Genomic DNA, 22,919 nt, shown 5'->3' with positions numbered 1-22,919 from the left:
CACACTACACTGTGCTATACTACACTATACTGTACCACACTACACTATACTGTACCACACTACACTGTTCTATACTACACTTTAACTGTACCACACTACACTGTGCTATACTACACTATACTGTACCACACTACACTGTGCTATACTACACTATACTGTACCACACTACACTGTGCTATACTACACTATACTGTACCACAATACACTGTTCTATACTACACTATACTGTACCACACTACACTGTGCTATACTACACTATACTGTACCACACTACACTATACCACACTACACTGTGCTATACTACACTATACTGTACCACACTACACTATACCACACTACACTGTGCTATACTACACTATACTGTACCACACTACACTATACTGTACCACACTACACTATACCACACTACACTGTGCTATACTACACTATACTGTACCACACTACACTATACTGTACCACACTACACTATACTGTACCACACTACACTATACTGTACCACACTACACTGTGCTATACTACACTATACTGTACTACACTACACTGTGCTATACTACACTATACTGTACCACACTACACTGTGCTATACTTAACTATACTGTACTACACTACACTGTGCTATACTACACTATACTGTACCACACTACACTGTGCTATACTACACTATACTGTACCACACTACACTGTGCTATACTACACTGTGCTATACTACACTATACTGTGCTATACTACACTATACTGTACTACACTACACTGTGCTATACTACACTATACTGTACCACACTACATTATACCACACTACACTGTGCTATACTACACTATACTGTACCACACTACACTATACTGTACCACACTACACTGTGCTATACTACACTATACTGTACCACACTACTTTATACCACACTACACTGTGCTATACTACACTATACTGTACCACACTACACTATACTGTACCACACTACACTGTGCTATACTACACTATACTGTACCACACTACACTATACTGTACCAAACTACACTATACTATACCACACTACACTATACTATACTACACTATACTGTACCACATTACACTGTACCACACTACACTATACTGTACCACACTACACTATACTATACCACACTACACTGTGCTATACTACACTATACTGTACCACATTACACTGTGCTATACTACACTATACTGTACCACACTACACTATACTGTACCACACTACACTATACTATACCACACTACACTATACCACACTACACTGTGCTATACTACACTATACTGTACCACACTACACTATACCACACTACACTGTGCTATACTACACTATACTGTACCACACTACACTATACCACACTACACTGTGCTATACTACACTATACTGTACCACACTACACTATACCACACTACACTGTGCTATACTACACTATACTGTACCACACTACACTGTGCTATACTACACTATACTGTACCACACTACACTGTGCTATACTACACTATACTGTACCACACTACACTGTGCTATACTACACTATACTGTACCACACTACACTGTGCAATACTACACTATACTGTACCACACTACACTGTGCTATACTACACTATACTGTACCACACTACACTGTGCTATACTACACTATACTGTACCACACTACGCTGTGCTATACTACACTATACTGTACCACACTACGCTGTGCTATACTACACTATACTGTACCACACTACACTGTGCTATACTACACTATACTGTACCACACTACACTGTGCTATACTACACTATACTGTACCACACTACACTGTGCTATACTACACTATACTGTACCACACTACACTGTGCTATACTACACTATACTGTACCACACTACACTGTGCTATATTAAACTATACTACACTATTGTGTGAACATTTTAAGATCACCTCCACCAAAGATTAATTTTCCTCTCTTGCCCATGACAGCAAAAGCCACCCACGCATGAGACTTGTTTCAGTCCAGATACACACGAACCTGCACACCATGACAGTGCTGCTCTCTGCATCTGCACTGCCAGCTGTGGCTTTTCAAATTTATTTTCTCTCTGACATTATGTGGATAAAGAGTTCTGTATAGAGTGTAGGACTTCCTAAATACTCTGATTCGACTGCATAAAGACAAACATAAAGATCCACTTATGCCTTTGACACAGCACACACACACACACACACACACACACACATAATGCATTCGAAAACAAAATGGTAAAATTCCAAATCATGCACGATTGACAAATTAAAAAGTGATTAAAAATGTTCCCCAAAATTCAGATAGACTTATTAACACACCTAGGCACAGACTCAGAAGACACACACACACACACACACACACACATATATCTCATAATATATAATTCTGTCAATCATTAATCATTTAACATTAAATTCCAATACAGTAAACCTGAAAACAATTAAGAAATATATAATATAATATATCAAATATAACCTCAGGACTTTTAGTTCATTAGTTGAATATTTCAATGTACAAAGACTTTGCTTTAAATTTCTAAAGAATGAAAACATTTTTAAGATATTAAGTGACAGATTTTTCTTTCAGCTCAATACGTTTTACACAGTTTTACACATATGCATTGCAGGGACAACATCGTAAAACATTTCCCTGAAACAATACACAAAAAGTTCTCAATTCCTGTAAAGGCTTCTAAACAGTTTCAGTTTTAATTCAGATAAAGGTTAAACTGTACAGGGCAGCCATAAACTGCAGGGTAAAGCCTATACAAAAGACATGCGTTGAAAAACACTAAACAGTTGCTGGATTCTTACCCGACTCTGCCACTTTTGAGATGTCCACACCCTGTTCAGCAGCCATGAAGCCCAGAATGGAGAAAACCACAAAGCCAGCGAAGAAACTGGTGCCGCTGTTTATCAGTGACAACACGAACGTATCCCTGGGGACAACAGAATGAGCAAAAGTCAGTCCGTGTCTGAGACAGACAGCACATTAAACTCAAAAACATGATGTTTCATTAATTATCTCCTTTTAGATGGATGCTTCTGATGATTCCATTTTATTTATATAGCGCTTTTGACAAGTGACATTGTCGCAAAGCAGCTTTACAGAAAGACAAAAATTGCTGAGAAAACCAGTGGCAACAGTGATGAGGAAAACCTCCCTGAGACGATATGTGGATGTCGATATAAGGAAATCTTGAGAGGATCCAGATTTAACAGTGAACCCATCCTCATCTGGATGATAGTGCAATTATAAATATCATAATTCTGTGCGATTATATGGCTTGTGATTTCATAAATAAGAATCTGCACACACCCCTCACACAAACTCTTCAACCTCCTGACGTCTAGAAAAAGGTACCGAAGCATTTGGGCCTCACAATCTTCCCTCAAGCCATTAGACAACTCAATACCCACAGCACTGTGTAGTGTAAAGTTCTGTGCTGTTTCTTGCACCAGCTGATTAAAATAGCATTAAAAGCATCTTGACTTGAATTAAGTTAATTCATTCGTGTCTCACTGCGACTGGTGACCTGTCCAGGGTGTACCCCTGCCTTTCGCCCAATGTGTGCTGGGATAGCAGCAGACCCCCGTGACCCTGATTAGGAATAAAGCGGGTATAGAAAATGGATGGATGGAATCGTGTCTCATTTGCAAATCACCACAGGATCGCAGTGTATCCGAAAGCTTAGCCATGTAATCTGGCTAGATAGCAGACTTAGCAAATTAAATATGAAGCAAAATGCTGTTGTTTTTTGGCTACTGTTAAATAAATCACTGAGACATATGACAAATATGTGAACTAGGTTGCTATCCATTAAAAATGTGAGTTAGATAACTTACTTCAGTAAAAGCTTGACATTTTAAAAACTGGCTATAATGGCATGTATAAATAGTTGAGAATATGACAATGCTATTTGAGAAAATCCCACTTGTGAATATGTGTAGCAAATTTGAGCTAGCAGTTTAGCTAGCAAATTTAGCTAGCAGTTCACTAGCTGACTAGCTAAGTTAGCTGATATTCTGATATTAGTCTATGACATGGTAATGGGTCAAGATGGTGTTTTCTTTTCATATCTTAATAATCTTTTCACTTTCCTGTCAAAGGGGACAAGATGGGTCATTTTTAGTAACTTCTTTGGCATCATATATTTGTATTATACACTATATTAATCTACAAGAATTATTTCAAGGTTAAAAATGACAAACATAATTGTTCACTTTCCAATTGTAAAACTTTTACAAAATTGTGTCTTTTTTTCGATTTAACCTTCATGACCATTACGTGACAGTCCTTCAGAATGTAAAAGTTTATAGCTTGTTTAAACCCAAATTCTGATAATGGAATGTCATGTAGTAGCAAGTCAGTAGAGACACAGACACAACAAAAAAAAGTAAGAGAAGAAAAAAATGCAATGTCCTAACAAAAGTGGAAATTTACCTGTAGCAGTTGTTGTTGAATCGGTTATAACTGCCAAGAGCGGTCAGGGCTCCGAGTCCGATGGCATAAGAAAAGAACACTTGGGTGCCGGCATCGATCCAGACCTGAATGATGTAAGGAAAGAAATATAGAAATAGAGAGACAAGAGAGAGAGAGAGAGAGAGAGAGAGAGAGTAATGAGAATAAATAACCACACTGATAAAAATCCTACCAGATGTCAGTTTACTGAAATCAATCTAATCACAAGTGACCTGAAAGCTAATTGGGGTGCAGTTTAGAAGGTTTTGGAAAGTTCATCGCTTTACAACACTGGAAGCAGTGTTCATTTTAAGGAGTGCTATTGTTTGCGGGTAATCATTGTAACCATAGAGAATATATGCTAAATCAAAAACAAATGCTGAATTAAAAATTATAAATAAACATCTATTCTCTTCAAATATTGCCACAGCCTTCCATTATTCGTTACTAACGAAATGATTCGTGGCTAACATTAATGTTTTCTAAACAGTTAAAAATCTTAGTACTTCAGTCAAGATTAAACACATTATTTAGCTGGCTAGTGTTACCATTCAAGACAAGGGACGTTTATAAATACTTAAAGATCCTTTTAGTAAATCCTGTCAGGTAAGATCATGTTATCGAGCAGGCTAGCATTACTAGTCAAGGAAATGAAGATTTATAAACTCTCAAAGATCCTTTTAATAATCCTGTCATGTTAGCTCATCATCTGGCTAGCATTAGCAATGAAGATTATGGATATCTATGAACACTTAATGATCCTCGTATTAATCCTGTCAGGTTAGAAACTGTTTACATGAATATAATTAGCAGTGAGGATTATGAACATGTATAAACACTTAGTCGTCCTATCAGGCAAGCTCTAGCATGAGCTGGCTACACCTGTTATTTTAGACAATTATAAACACTTTACTTTTCTCAGTTAAAGCTAACATTAGTGACTTTCTGAGCAGATTTTTTTACTGACCCATTTCTTCATTGCTCACCTGTGCTTGTTTAAGCTTTGACCAGTCAGGTTTGAGATAGTACATGATGCCACTGTAGGCCCCAGGAAGGGTCACACCTCTCACCAGAAGAATGATCAGGACAACATAAGGGAACATGGCAGTGAAGTAGACAATCTGAAACACACATAAGGGACAGTTATGGATATTGTAAGCAGAGGATTGAGTGAATATTAGTCCTTTGTGTGTGTGTGTGTGTGTGTGTGTGTGTGTGCTTGAGAAACTTTAGTTTCTGATCCACGGGCCAGTTCACCCTCGTGCTACTCCAATGGCTTAGTTGTAGAACTAATTGAATTTAATAAGCAGCGGGGCCAGATTAGTGCCTTTGATGCTTTATGTGGTGACCTTTAAGACCCATTTATTGTATAAAAAGCGAAATATTCCTTAGCACACAATAGAGACTGCCAGCTCATATCCCAGGTGCTGATTATATGAGTTTTGAGAGTAGGTTTGGCCGACTCACTAAATCACATGAGTCCGAATTCCCAACCACAACAAAAGACATTGAATTCATGCAATTTTTCCCACAATTTTTTTTATTTTTCTCAGTATATGACTAGTCTGATTCATAATGGTCTGATTTTAAAAATATATTTAAAAAAATAAAAAATTTAATAATAATATATATTTTTCATTTTTCAGCATATATTTTTACTGATTAATGTTTCTGTGTATAATTATTAAAGTTTTACTTATTATGGTTTATTTATTATTATTATTATTAATTTTTATTTTTACATTTTAACTATTTTACTATTTATTTCTTTTTTCATTAAAATGTTTCCCCCTAATTGAAGAGATAAATTGTACCTTTCATAAATAATAAGTACTTGTGTCGGTATCGCTGATCACCATTGTTTGTTTCTGTACTTCTTTTCTTTTTTCAAACCTCCTTCTTGATTTCTTCTTTTTACATGTAATAAAAGTGTGCTTTCTTATCTATAACCGTTTCCTTCCTGTCTGTTTCTCACCGGCTCACAACACCTGCTTCATTTTGTCTGCTATCTTAAATACATAAATAACTAGCTTGACTCCATTCTGTTAGTTAGTGGTGCTGTGACTAAGGAAGTCTTCTTTTATTCACGATATATAAATTATAATTTATATTATTCTATATGAAAGTGTTTTTAGTTTAATATAAGTATAAAAATCTCTCTGCTGCATGTTAGATGCTTTGATATGCAAACTAGTCTATGACGTCATCTGGTGACATGGAGAGACTTTCTGAGCACGTAGTTACCCTGAAAAGGGCTGGCAGCAGTGTTGAAATGTTACACTTTCGCTGTGAATCATCCATGATTGTTCTACTTTTTCTGCAATGACCGGGTCAGCAACACAAAAATCCAGGACATAATATCTTTTAAGACAAAGTATACAGGAGGCACCTTGTATTTCGTCAAGACAATGCCTCTGGCAAAGTTCTGAATGATAATTCCTTTTTCCCCCCCTTGCTCTAATAGGTTCTGCTGTGGCGCCTCTGTTTATAAGCTCACCAGGCAACGGCCCCCTCACAGTCTCCTGCTCTCGCTCCAAATACACATCTCGGTATGCAGCGTCACATGGTCATGGTGAAATGATTCACACACCCCGTGCCTGTCCTTGGACATGGAAAGCTCGGGCAGGGTTGTGTAGTTCTCAGTGACGCTTGGGGATGATGAACTCAACTATAACGGCACAATGTAGCCCGGAGACAGGGACGCTATTCAGGACAGACGCTTCACACACTGAACCCACCAGGTCCCCTCTCACCTTCTGTGAATAAGTCCCTGTGTAATCTCGTCCCTGTGTTCCTGCTTTTTTTGTGTGATCCTAGTACAGAGATGGCCTTTGAGCCGTGCTGCCTTCTAATGAATTCTGACACTCGGTGTAGAGGTAGAACAAAGAATCAACAAAGATGTGATTATGTGTCTTCCCTAAGTCTCGCTGGATCAAAACATTGAATAAAGACTGAACAGAAAATACAGCATTTGTATCAGAAGGTGAACACGATCTCTTTCATAAGCGAGGAGAAGAATGCTTTACTGTTTCGGATTGCTTTCATAGTTATTCCTTTATACTGATTTCTTACACAAACAGAGATCCACATATAAATCCACTGTCTTTAACTAGGTTTTACACGCTAAGCACTTTTATTACAGCGGCTTCAATGCACATTTAGGCCAAATCCTAATCTTCTTTGAATTTGTTGGTCTGGAAAAACCCATCGGATGTCACTGCTCTCAATTCTACAGTAGCAAAAACCAAGTCAGGAAAATAAAGAGCTAGTTTATTGTAAATTCACGCTTGTCAAGCTGGTGTAATATTAGATGACGATAATATAATTCTTACTTGAGTTAATATAGCGATGACAACAGATGGCTCTTAAAAAGATGGGAACTAAACTATTTCTACCGATCTTAAAAGTTTTGTTCCCATTCTGTATATAAAATATATAATATAAGTAAATAGTTATGAAATCTTTAAATGCAATTTTCTCCCCTTTCACACATTCAATCATTTCTTCTCCTCTCTCTCATCATATTTTGACTAAGATTAAAAATATTGGCATCCATGGGTTCATTTAGGTTGCTCTATGTCTGACCCATAAGTGCAGCTAAATTGGTTTGGACAGGAAGCGGGAAGCTTTCATGCATGGCCACGTCCCATCGTGTTAATGGATTCCTAATGGACTATAGGAATCATTGCTGCATTATAACTCTTGTTCACTGCAGTACCATAGGCCAGAACAGTGGCGTTTGAGTTACTGAAAATAGACACAAAAGCTAAATAATGCATCTTACATACACAATATTGCCAAATATTTGTAGAGTCCTGACCATCAATCATTGACCATTCCAAATTTATTTTCCCCATTTTGCTGTTATAATGAGCTCCACTGTTCTGGGAAGACTTTCTACTAGATGTTGGAACGTGGCTGTGGGGATTTATGCTCATTCAGCTACAAGAGCATTAGTGAGATCAGACACTGATGTTGTAAGCGTGAGGAAGTCTGGGGTTCAGTCACTGTTCTAGCCGGTGTTCCAGCCGAGATCTAGCCAGTGTTCCAGGCAGGGGCGTGGTAGCTTAAGGGTTACACCTCTGTTTTGTTTACTGGAATGTCAGAGGTTCAAGCTGCCACTGTTGGGCCCCTGAACCAGGGGTGCTGTATTATGGCTGATCCCGTGCTCTGTCCCCAAATCCAAAAGAAAATGGGATATGCAAAGAAAGAATTTCATGTAATGGATATGTAACAATAAAGTTAATGCCAAATTCCACTTAATAAAGCAACTCGTTCATTCAGCACAGCACGTCTTCATGGAGCTCTCTTTGTGCTGGAACAGGTTTGGGACTCTTAGTTCCAGTGAAGACAAATTTTAATGGTTGAAAGACACATTGTACAATTATGTGCTTGGGGGAAGAACTGCATATGGGTGTGACGGTCAGGTGCCAGGGGATGTGGTTTCTCAGGGGTTAAGGTGCTAGACTACTGATCAGAAGATTGTGAGTTCAAATCCCAGGACCATCAAGGTGCCACTACTGCTCCTTGAGCAAGACCCGTAACTCTCAATTGTATAAAATAAGATAAAATGTAAGTTGCTCTGGATAAGGGCCTCTACCAAATGCTGTAGCTGTGTCCACATACTTATGGCCATATTACATATGATTATTATACTATTCTAAAAATACTCCTCAGCACTTTGGTAAACAGTAAATAAACCCTACTTTTTTGTCCCACCTGATCTGTGAGATGTAGGCTAATCTGGTGCTTTGTTTCAGCCTCTCATATTATTTAATCAGATTCTGAAAAAAGCCAATTAGCTCACTGGGACACTCGCTTATGGCATGGCATGGGAATACAGGCTCAGTGAGCTTTGTTAGCTTAGAGTATTTTAAAATGACAAATAGGAGAAAAAAGGAGGTTGTCACCTCTTTTAGAAGGATTTAAAATAGCAATTTCCATTCCTTAACTGGAGATTTTTAACTGTCTGTTGTCTTTGTTGAGGCTGATTTTAAACCAGCGGTATGTGAAACATAAGCAAGTGGTTGTAAAATGCATGGGGGGAAGGAGCGTGGCTGCATGAGACACCAGAAATAAACTCCAATCATTCTGACGATGAGGATTCATGTGATCTCACCCCCACCACACTCCTCTGTTCAGAAGAAAGAGAGAGAAAGAGAGAGAGAGAGAGATACTGGCTCATGGCCATGCGCACGAGAGCCTAGTCACGTCCCACTGCAGAAAACCTTCCCCTAACCGACCAACCACGCTGCAGATTTCTGACAGGACGCCTTGATAACTACTCCCCCGGTGGCAGATGACGTTGCCATAACGACCTCTCTGCCTCAGTCGTGCACTGGTGAGGAGAACCAGCAGTGGGACGGGTTATGCAAATCAAGGCTAGAGGAGGAAAGTCACATTGAGCTCTGGTTTGGTGACGCAACCAGGATGTGTGTGAAAGGCATTATGATTTATTAATGCGTTTATTCAGTGTGCTATTTTATATAATACCGTGGAGCGGAGTGAGGTCTGTTTAATTGTTCCTGAAAGGATTTTCATAGGATACATTCAGAATCGCGTGAGATGCAGGTCTGTGCCTGCAGCACAACGCAAATAGATAATAAAAAAAAAGGGAGCGAGAGAGCTAGAGAGGGAAAAAAAGGAAGCAGGACACAGTGAGCACTGCTTTTAATCAGCTTGTCACTGTCTCCACGTGACCGCTCGGCTTTTACCTGGAGTCAACTGTAGCAGGGATCAGCGGCCTCGCTAAGCCGAGCACACGTGTGTGTGTGTGTGTGTGTGTGTGTGAGAGACAGACTTTAGAGGTCTGTACCTTTCCTGTAGACTTTACTCCCTTCCATACGCAGAAGTACACCATCACCCAGACAGCCATCAGACACAGAGTCATCTCCCAGTTGATCTGACCTGGATTGTCCAAACCACTGGAGATACGCAGCACCTTATTCCTGCGGAACGAGGGACAGAGTACAGTCTGAAACAACACAAGACTCACACACTTACCCTGTCTGAAACAACGCAAGACACTTACCCATTTTAGCTGGAAGAGCTAAAACACTTCTAATCTATCTTTTCCAAATTCTATAACATAACAGGGTACAGAATGTTCTCTTGTCCCTGGGGTAGTAGCTTTATTTTTTATCCCTTTAATATGCATAATCTATAATTACACCCGGAAAGTAAAGGTCAAGGGTACAGAATTGGACCCTAACTGTTTCAAGTTACTGTATCTACCTTTCTAGGTAAGATACATACTAAAGATACAAAACTGTACTTGAGACTCAGACAAATTTACCTCTAGCAGCTTGACTTCAATATAAATTTTATTTCTGTAGAGTTTTAAACACCTGAGTTTTTCACGAAGCAGCTTTACAGAAATCAGGATGTTGACCTGAGGTGAGATCGATCATGAAAGTCTCAGAGGGGACAGTGCTGAGGTAAAACTTTAAGAGATTTAATATGTATAAACTATAGTGCTGTTAATGGTATATTATCAAACCCTATCAAAACCTTCACAAATTTGATCAAGTAAAAATCAACCTCTTTAAAACATCCAGGTCTTAGAACCCAGAGTTCCACATACATTTCCTTTCGATATGATTGAATTGATTTAAATACAGCTGTGGTGGGCTGTGGAATTTCTACTTATCATCGTGGCATAAACAAACGCAGACAGTCGTTTTCTTGAACCCATCTCTTTGGGTGGCATCCATCCAGAAGACCCAGAAGTGTTATTAAACTGCGGCTCTTGCTATTTGTTTATTCTGTTTAAGGAACATTTTCACACATTTGCCAGGAAACTTGACTGATTTTAGAAACTCGACTTCGGGTTCAGTCTATTGCTATTTGAAGAAGACAAACATTTGCACTTTAAAAACAAGGGCTGCTTCGTGCTAACACATCCAGACACTAACTCTAAGTCTGAAACACGCTGATTCCCATCAAAGTCATGAAATGTGGGTCCTGCTTTGACTTTTTTCACAGGGTAACTGATGTAGGGTTCTACATAGGAGTTTAAGGGTTCTAGATTTAACAAGCAAAGCTGGAATGCATTCAGAGTTGTGATTGATAACTAAAACTCTATTATAGTGTTCTTCTTAAAGGAGGAACAAACCAAAGAAAAATACTTCAAGGTTCTAGATTTAACCTCTTTTAATGTCTAGCTTCCTAAAAGGAACCTACCTAGAACTCTCTTTGCCAGGAAAACTCTGTGTTGTAGAGTTTGTAGAGTTCTATGTAGAACCCTCACTCAGAGAACCACATAATTCATCAGAGTTCTAGATCTTATCTCTTTGGTTTTTTTGGAAAGTGTAGCTGTCTGAACCTACCAGGAACCCACCCTGACAGGCAAGTTCTCGTTCTCTGTTGTAGAGTTTTACACAGAACCTTTACTCGGATGCATAAGAGTTATAGATCAAACCTATTTCTTTTTATAGATCAAACTATTTCCTTTTTCTTCCATTTCTTGTAAAGTGTACCTTCCTAAAAGGAACCAACTCGGAACCCTCTCTGACAGGAAAGTTCTCGGTTGTATAGTTTTATACAGAACAGGAATCTGGTACCTTTAATGCTTTAAAACTGTAACCTTTAGGAATTAGCTTCCTAAAAGTGTAGCTCCTATGGGACATTCAATACTTAGAACCCTGTAGGGAAACTAGGTTCTATATAGAAATTTAAAAGCTGATATTTATTAATATTGCTAATTAAGCAGAAGAGAAAGTGAACTAGAGATGGTGAGTCCTAGTTTGTCAAGGTGGAACATTTCCTTTATCTGTCTCCTGCGTAAACGTGTAGGAGTATTTTCTGAGGGTCTAGCAAACACCATTCCACTGAATCACAGTAAACGTCTAGTTAGTTTATGTAAGGTGTATTTTGTCTGCACCATACACCCAAGGCCATGACGCAGGACGCAGTAAAACCGTCTCCACCGAAACAAACGCTGACATAAACTACAAAGCAAACGGAATAAAACTTACTCCCAGAACTCAATGATAGGAGAGGTGGCGTTCTCTAACTCCTCGCAGGTCTTGTTCATGAAGGTGTAGTTGCCGATGGAGCCGTTGTTGCAGGCGTCGTGGCGGAAAGTCTCGATGCAGTCCTTAGTGTTCCAGTAGTTTGTGCAGGTGGACCACGGCAGTGTGGAGGTGAAGGATTTGATGAGGTAATAGAAACCCCATGCCAGGACCATGATGTAGTAAGTGTTGCAGAAGAACACTATAACCATGGAAGCATAGCCGAGTCCTGAGACACAAGGCATAAAAATGCAATAGGGAGAGGTTTTACTGTCAGACTGCAAGTGTCCCAATATTTAAAACATGAACACACTGATTCAAAATGTCAGTCATAACTGAACTAACACTCATTTTTGTACTGGTGCAGGTATTAGTAGGATTGGGTGAGCTATCAAAACAATATTATATCATGATACTAGATAATTTTGCAAGACACAGCATGTATCCTGATATGTAGCTGGACTAGAAATTCCAGGCAAATGCAGGCTTGTGTGAGTAGTGGTGGTGTGACTCCTTTCTCCTAACGAATGCACTGTGGCCTTTTTAGTACTAATAAAGGCGGTGTTACTTATGTTTTGAGTACTAATAAAGGAGGCGTGCCCTGTGTGTTTCGGGTTAATAAAGGAGGTGTGGCCTGTGTTTTCTTAGCTGATGCAGGAGGTGTGGCCTGTGTTTTCTTAGCTGATGCAGGAGGTGTGGCCTGTGATTTTTTCATAACTGATGAAGGAGGTATGGCCTGTGTTTTTAGGGAAGATGAAGGTGTTGTGGCCTGTGTTTTTCGAGCTGATGAAGGAGGCGTGGCCTGTGTTTTCTTAGTTGATGTAGAAGGTGTGGCCTGTGTTTTTTTCGAGTTGCTGAAGGAGGTGTGGCCTATAATTTCATAGCTGCTAAAGGAAGCATGGTCTGTGTTTTAGGGCTGATGAAGGAGGCATGGTCTGTGTTTTTAAGGATGATGAAGGAGGCATGGCCTGTGTTTTTAGGGATGATGAAGGAGGCATGGTCTGTGTTTTTAGGGATGATGAAGGCGGCATGGTCTGTGTTTTTAGGGATGATGAAGGAGGCATGGTCTGTGTTTTTAGGGATGATGAAGGCGGCATGGTCTGTGTTTTTAGGGATGATGAAAGAGGCATGGAATGTGTTTTTAGGGATGATGAAAGAGGCATGGAATGTGTTTTTAGGGGTGATGAAGGAGGGATGGAATGTGTTTTGTAATTCCTAGTGAAATTTTTTTATTGTTTGCACAATTTTGGTAGCATGTCGACACTATCACACAGTCATAATAATAAAGTCAGAGGTGACAGAAACCCAAGAGAAACTGAGTTTCTCTGAGTCAAGGGAACCTGATTTCTGGTCAGTATTAAATGTAAATATAAAAGTAAACATTAAGTATAACGTATAACTTCAAACATCTTTAAATCATCTGGTTTTTAATCACAGGCTGCTTTAACAACTTAAAGTCCCAGTTTATTATTCATTTACTCATCTCTGCATTATTCATGAACTACTATGAATTATTCAGCGTACAGTGAAACTAACAGAAAATGTGTGCAAGTTTAAAACCCCCAAATGTTACACTCTGTAGCACTTAATGAAGCATGTAGGAGGATATTACAACACCTCTATAGTGTACTGTATCTGTTTTAAACCGGATAACTGGAGATTCAGGTCCAATCTCAGGAGACGACCCCTAGTTCTGCGAGCTAAGATGGACGACAAACCTTTAAAGAGTGGAGCGATGTTCCACACACCGATGCTTCCAGCCTTCATGAACTGGCCCAGAGCAATTTCCAGGAAGAAGATAGGAATTCCACCGAGGAATATAAACAAAATGTAGGGAATGAGAAAGACTCCTGTGTGGAAAAGAGAGAGAAAAAATAGAGAGAAATATTAGAATCATTTCATTTGACAGACTTAATTCTTAATAAAAACAAATTACAGCAGTGTAGTGGCTGGAATCTGATTGGTCAGAAGGGGTTGACAAATGTTCTACAACAACACTTCAGACAATAGCCCCAGCTCCAGCTGCAAGGTTAATATTAATGCACTAGTTCTAATATACAGTGAAAGCTTACACAGGGACTTGTATGGTACATAATGTTGAAAAGACGTGTAACAAAAACAGGTTATTAATTCACAAAGAAAATCATTTCTGATCATTAGTGGGATGCTTTTTCTGTGGATCAGCTGTGGATGGTTTTTCTGTAACAGAATGCACCTTAATCCCTACAAAAAAGCACGGTTTATACAATCCACCTTTTAATAACTGCATACTGCGATTACATAACAGTGATTCCTTCTTATACAATGGAGTAGATTGCAGTTTGGGATTATGAACGACGCAACATAAGCACACATGCTTTTTTCTTTTCACAGCACATGCTCAAGGACACCATTTTCCTTTCAGCGCTGTGCATTTTCTACTGCTTTCGGTTTCAGGTCAAAGCAGTGATGCATCACAGCCAGGCTACAAGGCAGCAGCGAAAACCGCCTCCAGTTGAGAGATCTGAGAGTGACAGCGGCAGCTGAAGCTGAGCCTGTATATTTATTTATTTATTTATCTATCTATACAAGGAAGGAAGGAGGGGCAAAAAAAGGAGAAAAAAAGGGGTGGGATTAAGTCATGGACCAATCAGGTGCAGCGACAGAAGCTGTAATTCAGACTGACGAACAAATGATGTGCTGGACTGAATGAAGGTCCTGCTGAGAGAGAGAGAGAGAGAGAGAGAGAGAGAGAGCACTGCGCAAAGTGGCATCCTTGTGTAACACAGTACAGCTCTGTGCACTCATGGGAACTGCAAATTGCTCCCTATTACATAAAGACACATATTTCTTTTTCAAAATGGCCGAGGCAGATCGGAGCACTACAGCGGCACATTCGCTAAATACCAAGGCTGCGTAGAAGGAATACAATGTACACTACGGAGAACAGGGAAGGTTGTGAATGAGCAGGCGGCTTTGCCTTTCAGAAGAGTGAGCGCTTTTGTTTGGGACAGAGCCCTTTTGATAAGCAGTCGAGACGGAGTCTGAGAGCAGCGAACGTGCTGCGCAGTCATAATAATGACAGAGTGTGACGTCGGGAACCCCGGTGTGTGACGTTAGGACTGCTGCACTGAGCAAAGGCAGCTTGGGAGATATGCAGACGTGGGCTCAGAGAGAGAGAGAGAGAGAGAGAGAGAGAGAGAGAGAGAGAGAGAGAGAGAGAAAAGCTGATTTGCAAACAAAGAGCGTGTCAATGAAACGACTGCCGGTGGATGATGTATTAGAATGTGACACACTCATACAACACTCTCTCTCTCTCTCTCTTTCACACACATCTGCATACTGCGGAGGTTGCGTCGTGACCGCTCGGAAAATGACAGGATACAAAAACGAAGGGACAAATCATCAATTCTCCACCACTTTTAAATAAGCTCCAGGGTTTCTTATTTTATTCAAAAATATCAACATGGCCAAATATTTCTTCTGGAACATCAACACTATAGAGCAAAACAAACAAAAAAAAAAGGCATTTTTAAAAAATTGTAATTATTATTTAAAACATATGATAGTCAAAGGTATTTCACTGTTGTTGGAAACGAGCTCAATTCATGCACAATTTGCTCATTTAAAATTCTTAATTAATAATAAAATTGAAATCGAATTAATTGCTATCATTTTTAAATGTTTTTTTTTTTTTTTTTAAAAAAAAGAAGGATAGGAAATGAATAATGACTAAATGCCTGGAGAACAAATCATAATGTAGGTCCTTCAAAGACTTTAATAACTCAGATGCATCCAGTTGCATAAATAATAGAAATGAAATCGAATCACAGGGTCCCTAGAGATTCTCAGGCCTAAATTCTAAATTGAGGACAGAACTCTGTGAACTGTTCTCCCCCCCCTCTCTCTCGCTAAGGTGATCTACAGCACTGACCATCTGGCTTCTAATGGCGTCTTCTGTCGCAGTCATTTTACCGAAGGCATTAAAGCTAAGCCTTTATGCGTTTATGACACAGAAGGAGACGAGATGAACTCGCTCGCAGGAAGCCATCTGTAAATAATCTTTGCATTTTTGAAGAATTAGCTAATTTGTGTGATGCAGTGCATACAGGAACATGATCGTGTCCTCAGTGAGAGGGACTCGCTGAGCGAAACAAGCAGTCCATGAATTTTACATGATGTCACCTAGCATCGTCCGAGTGACCTTTCCCATGGAGGGTGCTCTCCTTGAGTGTCAATAAGCTGGGTCTATAATTAGAGTGGCACTCAGGAAATATAAACGATGCAGATAGCATCAGCACCAAGCATCAGCTTTTAGGCCTTTCTATATCGTTTGATTGATTAATGTTAGAGCTTGGTATACAGAACAGTCGAGTCCAGATCAACCACGTCCGGTCCAGCAATCACAAAGACTGAGAACAAGCTGCGAAACAGGTGCGAAAACGCAATCGCACTCCAATCTCAGCAGGAGCTGTGGTGACGAGAAGAGGTTATAAATACCCACTGCGGCTCCGTCCACGCTCTTATAGCACATGCACATTGGCACTCAATCAACACGTTCAGTCCAGGGTGTCCTGGTGGGAATTGTAATTACTCGTCCCTTGGCAAAAAGAAAGAAAAAAGTGATCTATTGGCTTGGATACATGGTGCAGATCATAACAGCTGGTGGACGGTTTGGAGGCCAGCGAACAAATCAGTAAAAAAAAAGAAAAACTCTCGTGGGATTATCATTGAAGAGGATTATTCAAAGACAGTTTAGCAGGAACTGCTTTTAGTTAACTATTCCAGCACAAATTTCCGTGGTGAATCTTGCCATCAGTCGGATCTAAACATCATAACATCAAGTGACCTTTGTGTAACATCAGTAAATCTGCTGTCGATGTTATCTAAATCCTGCTGTTAAGACTGCTGTATTTCAGACTGACTAAATCAGATCAGAGCCTTCAGACTTTCTACCCTGATAGTCGAACATGAAGCTGGCACAAGATCCCGAGAGTCACGTGGTTTGGAGAGCGTTTGAATAAGAAAGGTGTGTCATCTGAATGCGGCGTGCTTCTGTGCACGTATCACCTACAAAAACGACTACAGCTGGCGGGGCAAAGATCGTTGCAAAGCCTGAAAAAGAGGTGTGTCCTGATCTGCTCCATAAGGAAAACCACTTCACTTAATGTCTGTGGAGATAAATACAGTCAGCAACTCATGGGTTACTGAAGTGAAATAATATTCAGCAGCACTTAAAACGAACAATTGATCACAGGTACGCCCTTCACAGGTATGCTCACAATAAATTGTGTTCAATCATTTTGAAGGAAGAGTAAACAATCGGCAAGTGAATAAATTTGAAGGTGTTGGTAGTTATCTAGATGACTCAAGAGTTTTATAGCACATTAAAAAGCTCTAGTATATGTAAACTGCTCAGGCAAAAAAAATAAAAATAAATACCAGACAATTTTCTAAGCACTAGTTAACACTAAGAAAAGCAGCTTCTATGAAAAACAGTTCAATATTTAAATAGTTATATATAGTTTAAACAGTATGTAAAATTATTCCAGTATACAAATGCAATACACACACTTCGTTGTGATTTTAAAGCTTACGCCACATTTAAAAGGGAGATTCTGACATAAAACTAAAATTTCTTAAAATATCTTAAAAACTCCATGGTATGCAGTATTTTGTCGCACTGAACTGTCTCACTGCAATACCCAGACCGCAATATGCTTATACAATACACAATTCAAGCACCGGGAATCTCCTGCGATCAACCAGTGACGTCTGAGTGACCAATCGTGACTTATCATGGCTTCTGAGTAGCCAATCAGGATCTCTGAGTAACCGATCATGACATCTAAGTAACCGATCATGATGTCTAAGTGACCAATCATGGCCTCTGAGTAACCGATCATGACGTCTGAGTGACCAATCATGGCGTCTACGTCTGAGTGATCAATCATGGCGTCTAAGTGATTAAATGATGTCTGAGCAACTAATCATGACATCTAAGTGACCAGTCATTGCCTCTGGGTAACGAATCATGAAATCTGAGTAACTAAGCATGACATCTTAGTGACCAATCATGTCCTTTGAGTAACCAATCATTCACTCTTATCCTCTGCTTAACCGATCAAGATGTCTGAGTGGCATGACCTCTGAGTGACCGATCATGGCCTCTGAGTGACTGATAATGGTCTCTGGATTTTAAATGCAAGCAAGAATTACTTTTCTAAAACGTCACTTTGTTCATACTATCAAACCACAAGAAACAAAAATGGAGTTGCTCTGTCCTGGCAGCCAGCATTTAATCTCAGATAAGTAACAAACTCTCAGTAAGGTCAGTGTGCTAACTAATAATTTAACAGGGTTAACGTTCTAGTTAACTAACATGCCTAATTGACCTGAAATGGATTTAAAAGCAAATGTACTCGGTTACCAAAGATGACGGCGATTCTGTCTGTATTTAGCACAAAACGCAGAGTACAGAAGCTCCATGCTGGAGCAAAAGGAGCTGAAGTGAGGTGGAAGAACCAGCTGATCTTCATGCCCTTATATAACTGCTTGGTAGATGGTTAGTAAAATCATTAACAGAAATGTAAATAACCATGTACCATTACTAGCTAACATTAATGTAGCTGCTTATGTTGATGTGCTACGCGTTTTTCTTCTGGATATTCTGCTCGAAAACATGTAGGGTAAGATTTCCTCCTTCTCCTCTCATTCCCCTCTCACCGAAATGTCCGCCATAACTATTGTCGTTTTACAAAATCTACCGCCAAGATATGTTACATCATCAGGAAGAAGTTTTCCAAGAATTCAACCCAGGAATTTTCACTATCGCTACAGAACCCTGTTGTGTCATCGCCGTAGGTGCGAGTAGGAATGTTAACACCAGCTGGATTAATGGTTACATTTTACATTTTGGTCTTTAAGGAAAAAATGAAATCTCAGATATGTATTGTGTAATTATTTTACACAAAAAAACATGCTTTCAAAAAATATTCCAGCCATTTTTATTATATTATCATAGCAAGACTTATAGCTATAAATTATTCAGTGACTACAGGGACACTGATATCTATCAGCTCATGAAGAACTGAGTCTGAGGAGTCGTGGACAATTCCTGGGGATTAATCGGACGCACGTGCGCAAAAATGAAAAGTCGAAGTTCAGTCCTTCCTTTCCTGAGCTCTAAATCATTCTGACTCGAACTCTATTCAGAAAAGAGATTAAAAGATTAACAGATGCTATTCTAACGGATGGCATTCAGGGCAAAGTGCCAGAGTTCATCTGAGTGTGTTTTCGCAGTGTATCTAGATAGACGCAGCCATGTTTTACATCTCTCTGTGTTGTAAATACTGTAAATACGTTATCTTTTAAGCCCATATTTATTATTTTTTTGCTTTGTTTTCTTCATGCATGATGTAGTGCTGCATTCATCGCAAGAACAAGTTTGACGAGGTAATGTGTATTTCAGGTATTCAGCAGATGTAACTCATTTACAGCTAATGATGTACGTTCATCTCATTTATGTAAACCGAGCAGTTAAGGGCCTTGCTCAAGGGCCCAGTGGTGGCAGTTGTGCTGGTGGTGAGATTTGATCTCATGACCTTATGATCAGGACTGAAAAAAAATATCTTAGCATGTTAAAATATCTACTATTTCTGATTATAAGATTACAGTGAAACATGTTGACGGTTATTGAACCTATTCCTGGATATTTTAACTCGCTGTTTAAGATGCCATTGCTTGGATCTTAACCACTAAGATAGCACTACAATCAGGTATGTAAATATAAAACATATTTAATATGTTTCCATTTGCACTAAAGAATCAAGAATTAAGATATATTACTATTAGTTATTTATAGGCCAGCAATGTAAATAATTCATTGATTAACTCTCTTTTGATCATGATCATAAGTGAGTGCTGTTTGGGATCTCTTATCTTGACATGAGCAGATTTTTTCCACCAAATAACGTGTCACTTCATATCTCATCATCGATCATGAGGGAAAAAAAGCGGTCAGCACAAACAATATCGCAAAATTGGTAGTGTTTTTTTTTCTGTTTTGTCTGCAAATGCCAAAGTTTACCTGTTGATTTTAATGGCCATACTGATAATTACAGATATACTCTTTATCTCTGTATCACGCAGGATGATATCAGGCTTTACATAAATGAGATACTAATAAAATACATCCTGTTATAGCAGTTATAAAACTTTCTTCCTTTGCTTTTTTCCCTTCAAGTTAACAATGCAGCTGGTTACGGAGAAAACAGAAGGCCTCCATCGTTGAAAGAAAACGTAATGTTTACCACTGACTCCTTTCATGTGCGCTACATAAACACGTCCTCACAGTAAAAACCTCTTCACATCAACTATACAGTACATTTCATAATATACCTTTTTTCTTTTTTTTTTAATCTGCTTATCACATTCAGGTTCCTGTGAATGAGCTGTTACTATAGTAACAGCGACCTACTGGAACGTAGTACTTAATATAATCTGTTATCATGAAATCTGCAGTAATAATGAGAGAGACGAGCTCTGAGCCGCCCGGAGTTAGTCGTGTGTCGTGGACTGTAAGGCTGCGGATTGCAAAAAACACAGCTCTGAATGTGTGTATTGAACAAAATGCGTCTAATCTGGGGACACTCGGATGGTTTTCTCTGCAGGGACTGTAAATTTACTGATGCGCAGGATGAAGAGCGAACAGTCTTCCTCAAGGCTAAAGGGGTAGTGTGAGGCTGACTGAATTTCACAGATGACCTCGCAGTGAGATGGAACTTTCAACAGTGGGGCTGGGAGATTTATGGGATTGTTATATAAGTGAAGAACAGGGACGGGTTGATGCGCAACAAAACTTAGGACTAAAGCCGATCGAGTATAAAGTCTGCTTTTCAGTGTAATGATAAGGATGCTGGCTGGACCAGGCACTCTAATGTCTTTGCGGTGAAGTAAGTAGCATTTACAGGCCCTCGTCCTGACCCTAATGCACTTCTTATTAATTAAATGTGCATATTAGATTTCAGTACACACTAAAGAACAACGTCGCCTACAGCGGGTGGCCTGACAACCACCTGAGGTTGCTTGACCGCCTGCAGAGGGCAGGACACTGTGCTGACCCCATCTTGTGTCTAACTATATCTACTAAAAAAACAAAAAACCCATCATTTTTTTAAAAAAAGTCAAAAGCCCTTTTTTCTGCTTCTCATAGTGGAAAAGCAGCCTGGATAGAGAGCTGTCAGTCAAGAGTGCTCATTAGCATATTAAGCCACACCCACCTGGATCTCAGACTAGTTTGATCTAAGCTCTATTTAGAGGTTTTATTTGGTACTTGTAGTACGCTTTTCTAAAAAGCTGCCATTTCCAAATGGATTGCCTTTGATAAAGGGAACTCATTTCTACATTCATTAGTTCAACTCAATCCTACAAACAGATGGACAAAGCAAAGAAACCACATATTTCTTTTTGTCCTAAAGGAGACCTACAGTATTCAGAACTTTTATAGTTTAATGTCCAACTCAGAACCCTGTCTAATACGATAACTCTCAGATCTAGTGTCTAATCTGGAAACCTGTCATGGTTCTAGGAAACCCTTATTACCCAATATATATATATATATATATATATATATATATATATATATATATATATATACATATATATATATATATATATATATATATATATATATATATATATATATATTTAGCACAAATCCCTTTAAGATGCTTGTTTGCTGCAGTATACAGAGAAACAGAAATTGAAAAAAATCTTTTAGGGTCCCAGATTGAACCCTTTTTCATTTCAGAGCGGTACTCTTTCTACATTTCCTTAGCGGGACAACCCTATAAATATTAAAGACTGCAACCTTTTAAAGTGTGTACTTGACTCAGGTTAAACCTCTTTAATACTTCATAAAGTATTAACAAGAAAGTTCTGAGATGATGTATACAGACGTCAAAAATCTGCTGAAAATTTACGATGTAAATAAAAATCTCCTCATTCTCATTCATCTTCTCAAGACAGCTGCAGACATTCGTGAAAACACCTGTAGATTTGCAAATCGACTTGGCCAACATGGTGTAGCCACAAGAGCTAGACATGAACATGGACATGGAATCGGAACACATCCGAGCGTGAGAGAGAAGTGCCGTGAGGGAGACATGACGAAATGTAAAAGCCAAATCTGGTTTTTACATCCAGCAGGTTGACACTACGATGGATTCATTAAGGTGAATTAGCTGTTATTAAGCCCTTTTATATCCTCAGTTAATACAGCTGAGTTCACTAAAGGGCTACAGAGAACTGCTTATGGCTATAGGTGGCAACGGTGCATCTCTGAGGAGCCGAAGAATTCAATTAAACTCAAAGAAAGACACATGAGGACCAAGAAATGAGCAACATCGTGACTGGAAAACTGATCTATCTCAAGAGAACAATAACTGTAAATATTACTACCTCCTATCTTGGGTGA

At 39.1% G+C, this 22,919-nt stretch overlaps 1 protein-coding gene across 2 annotated transcripts in view; it reads right to left on the bottom strand.

The window, feature by feature from the left end:
- The window catches only part of slc6a8 (solute carrier family 6 member 8), a 50,817-nt gene that overhangs the window by 20,941 nt on the left and 6,957 nt on the right, over window positions 1–22,919 (bottom strand). For both annotated transcript variants that reach the window (XM_058390719.1, XM_058390718.1), the window contains exons 2-7: window positions 14,182–14,313; window positions 12,428–12,692; window positions 10,267–10,399; window positions 5,438–5,572; window positions 4,434–4,537; window positions 2,804–2,928 (exon numbers count right to left, since the gene is read on the bottom strand). In XM_058390719.1, the coding sequence (XP_058246702.1) occupies window positions 2,804–2,928; window positions 4,434–4,537; window positions 5,438–5,572; window positions 10,267–10,399; window positions 12,428–12,692; window positions 14,182–14,313 (894 nt within the window). The remainder of the gene's footprint in view (window positions 1–2,803; window positions 2,929–4,433; window positions 4,538–5,437; window positions 5,573–10,266; window positions 10,400–12,427; window positions 12,693–14,181; window positions 14,314–22,919) is intronic.

Source organism: Hemibagrus wyckioides, linkage group LG05, assembly GCF_019097595.1.
Source record: "Hemibagrus wyckioides isolate EC202008001 linkage group LG05, SWU_Hwy_1.0, whole genome shotgun sequence".
NCBI lineage: Eukaryota > Metazoa > Chordata > Actinopteri > Siluriformes > Bagridae > Hemibagrus > Hemibagrus wyckioides.
The sequence above is the reverse complement of the archived record's forward strand: the minus strand, read 5'-3'. Positions and strand labels throughout refer to the sequence as shown.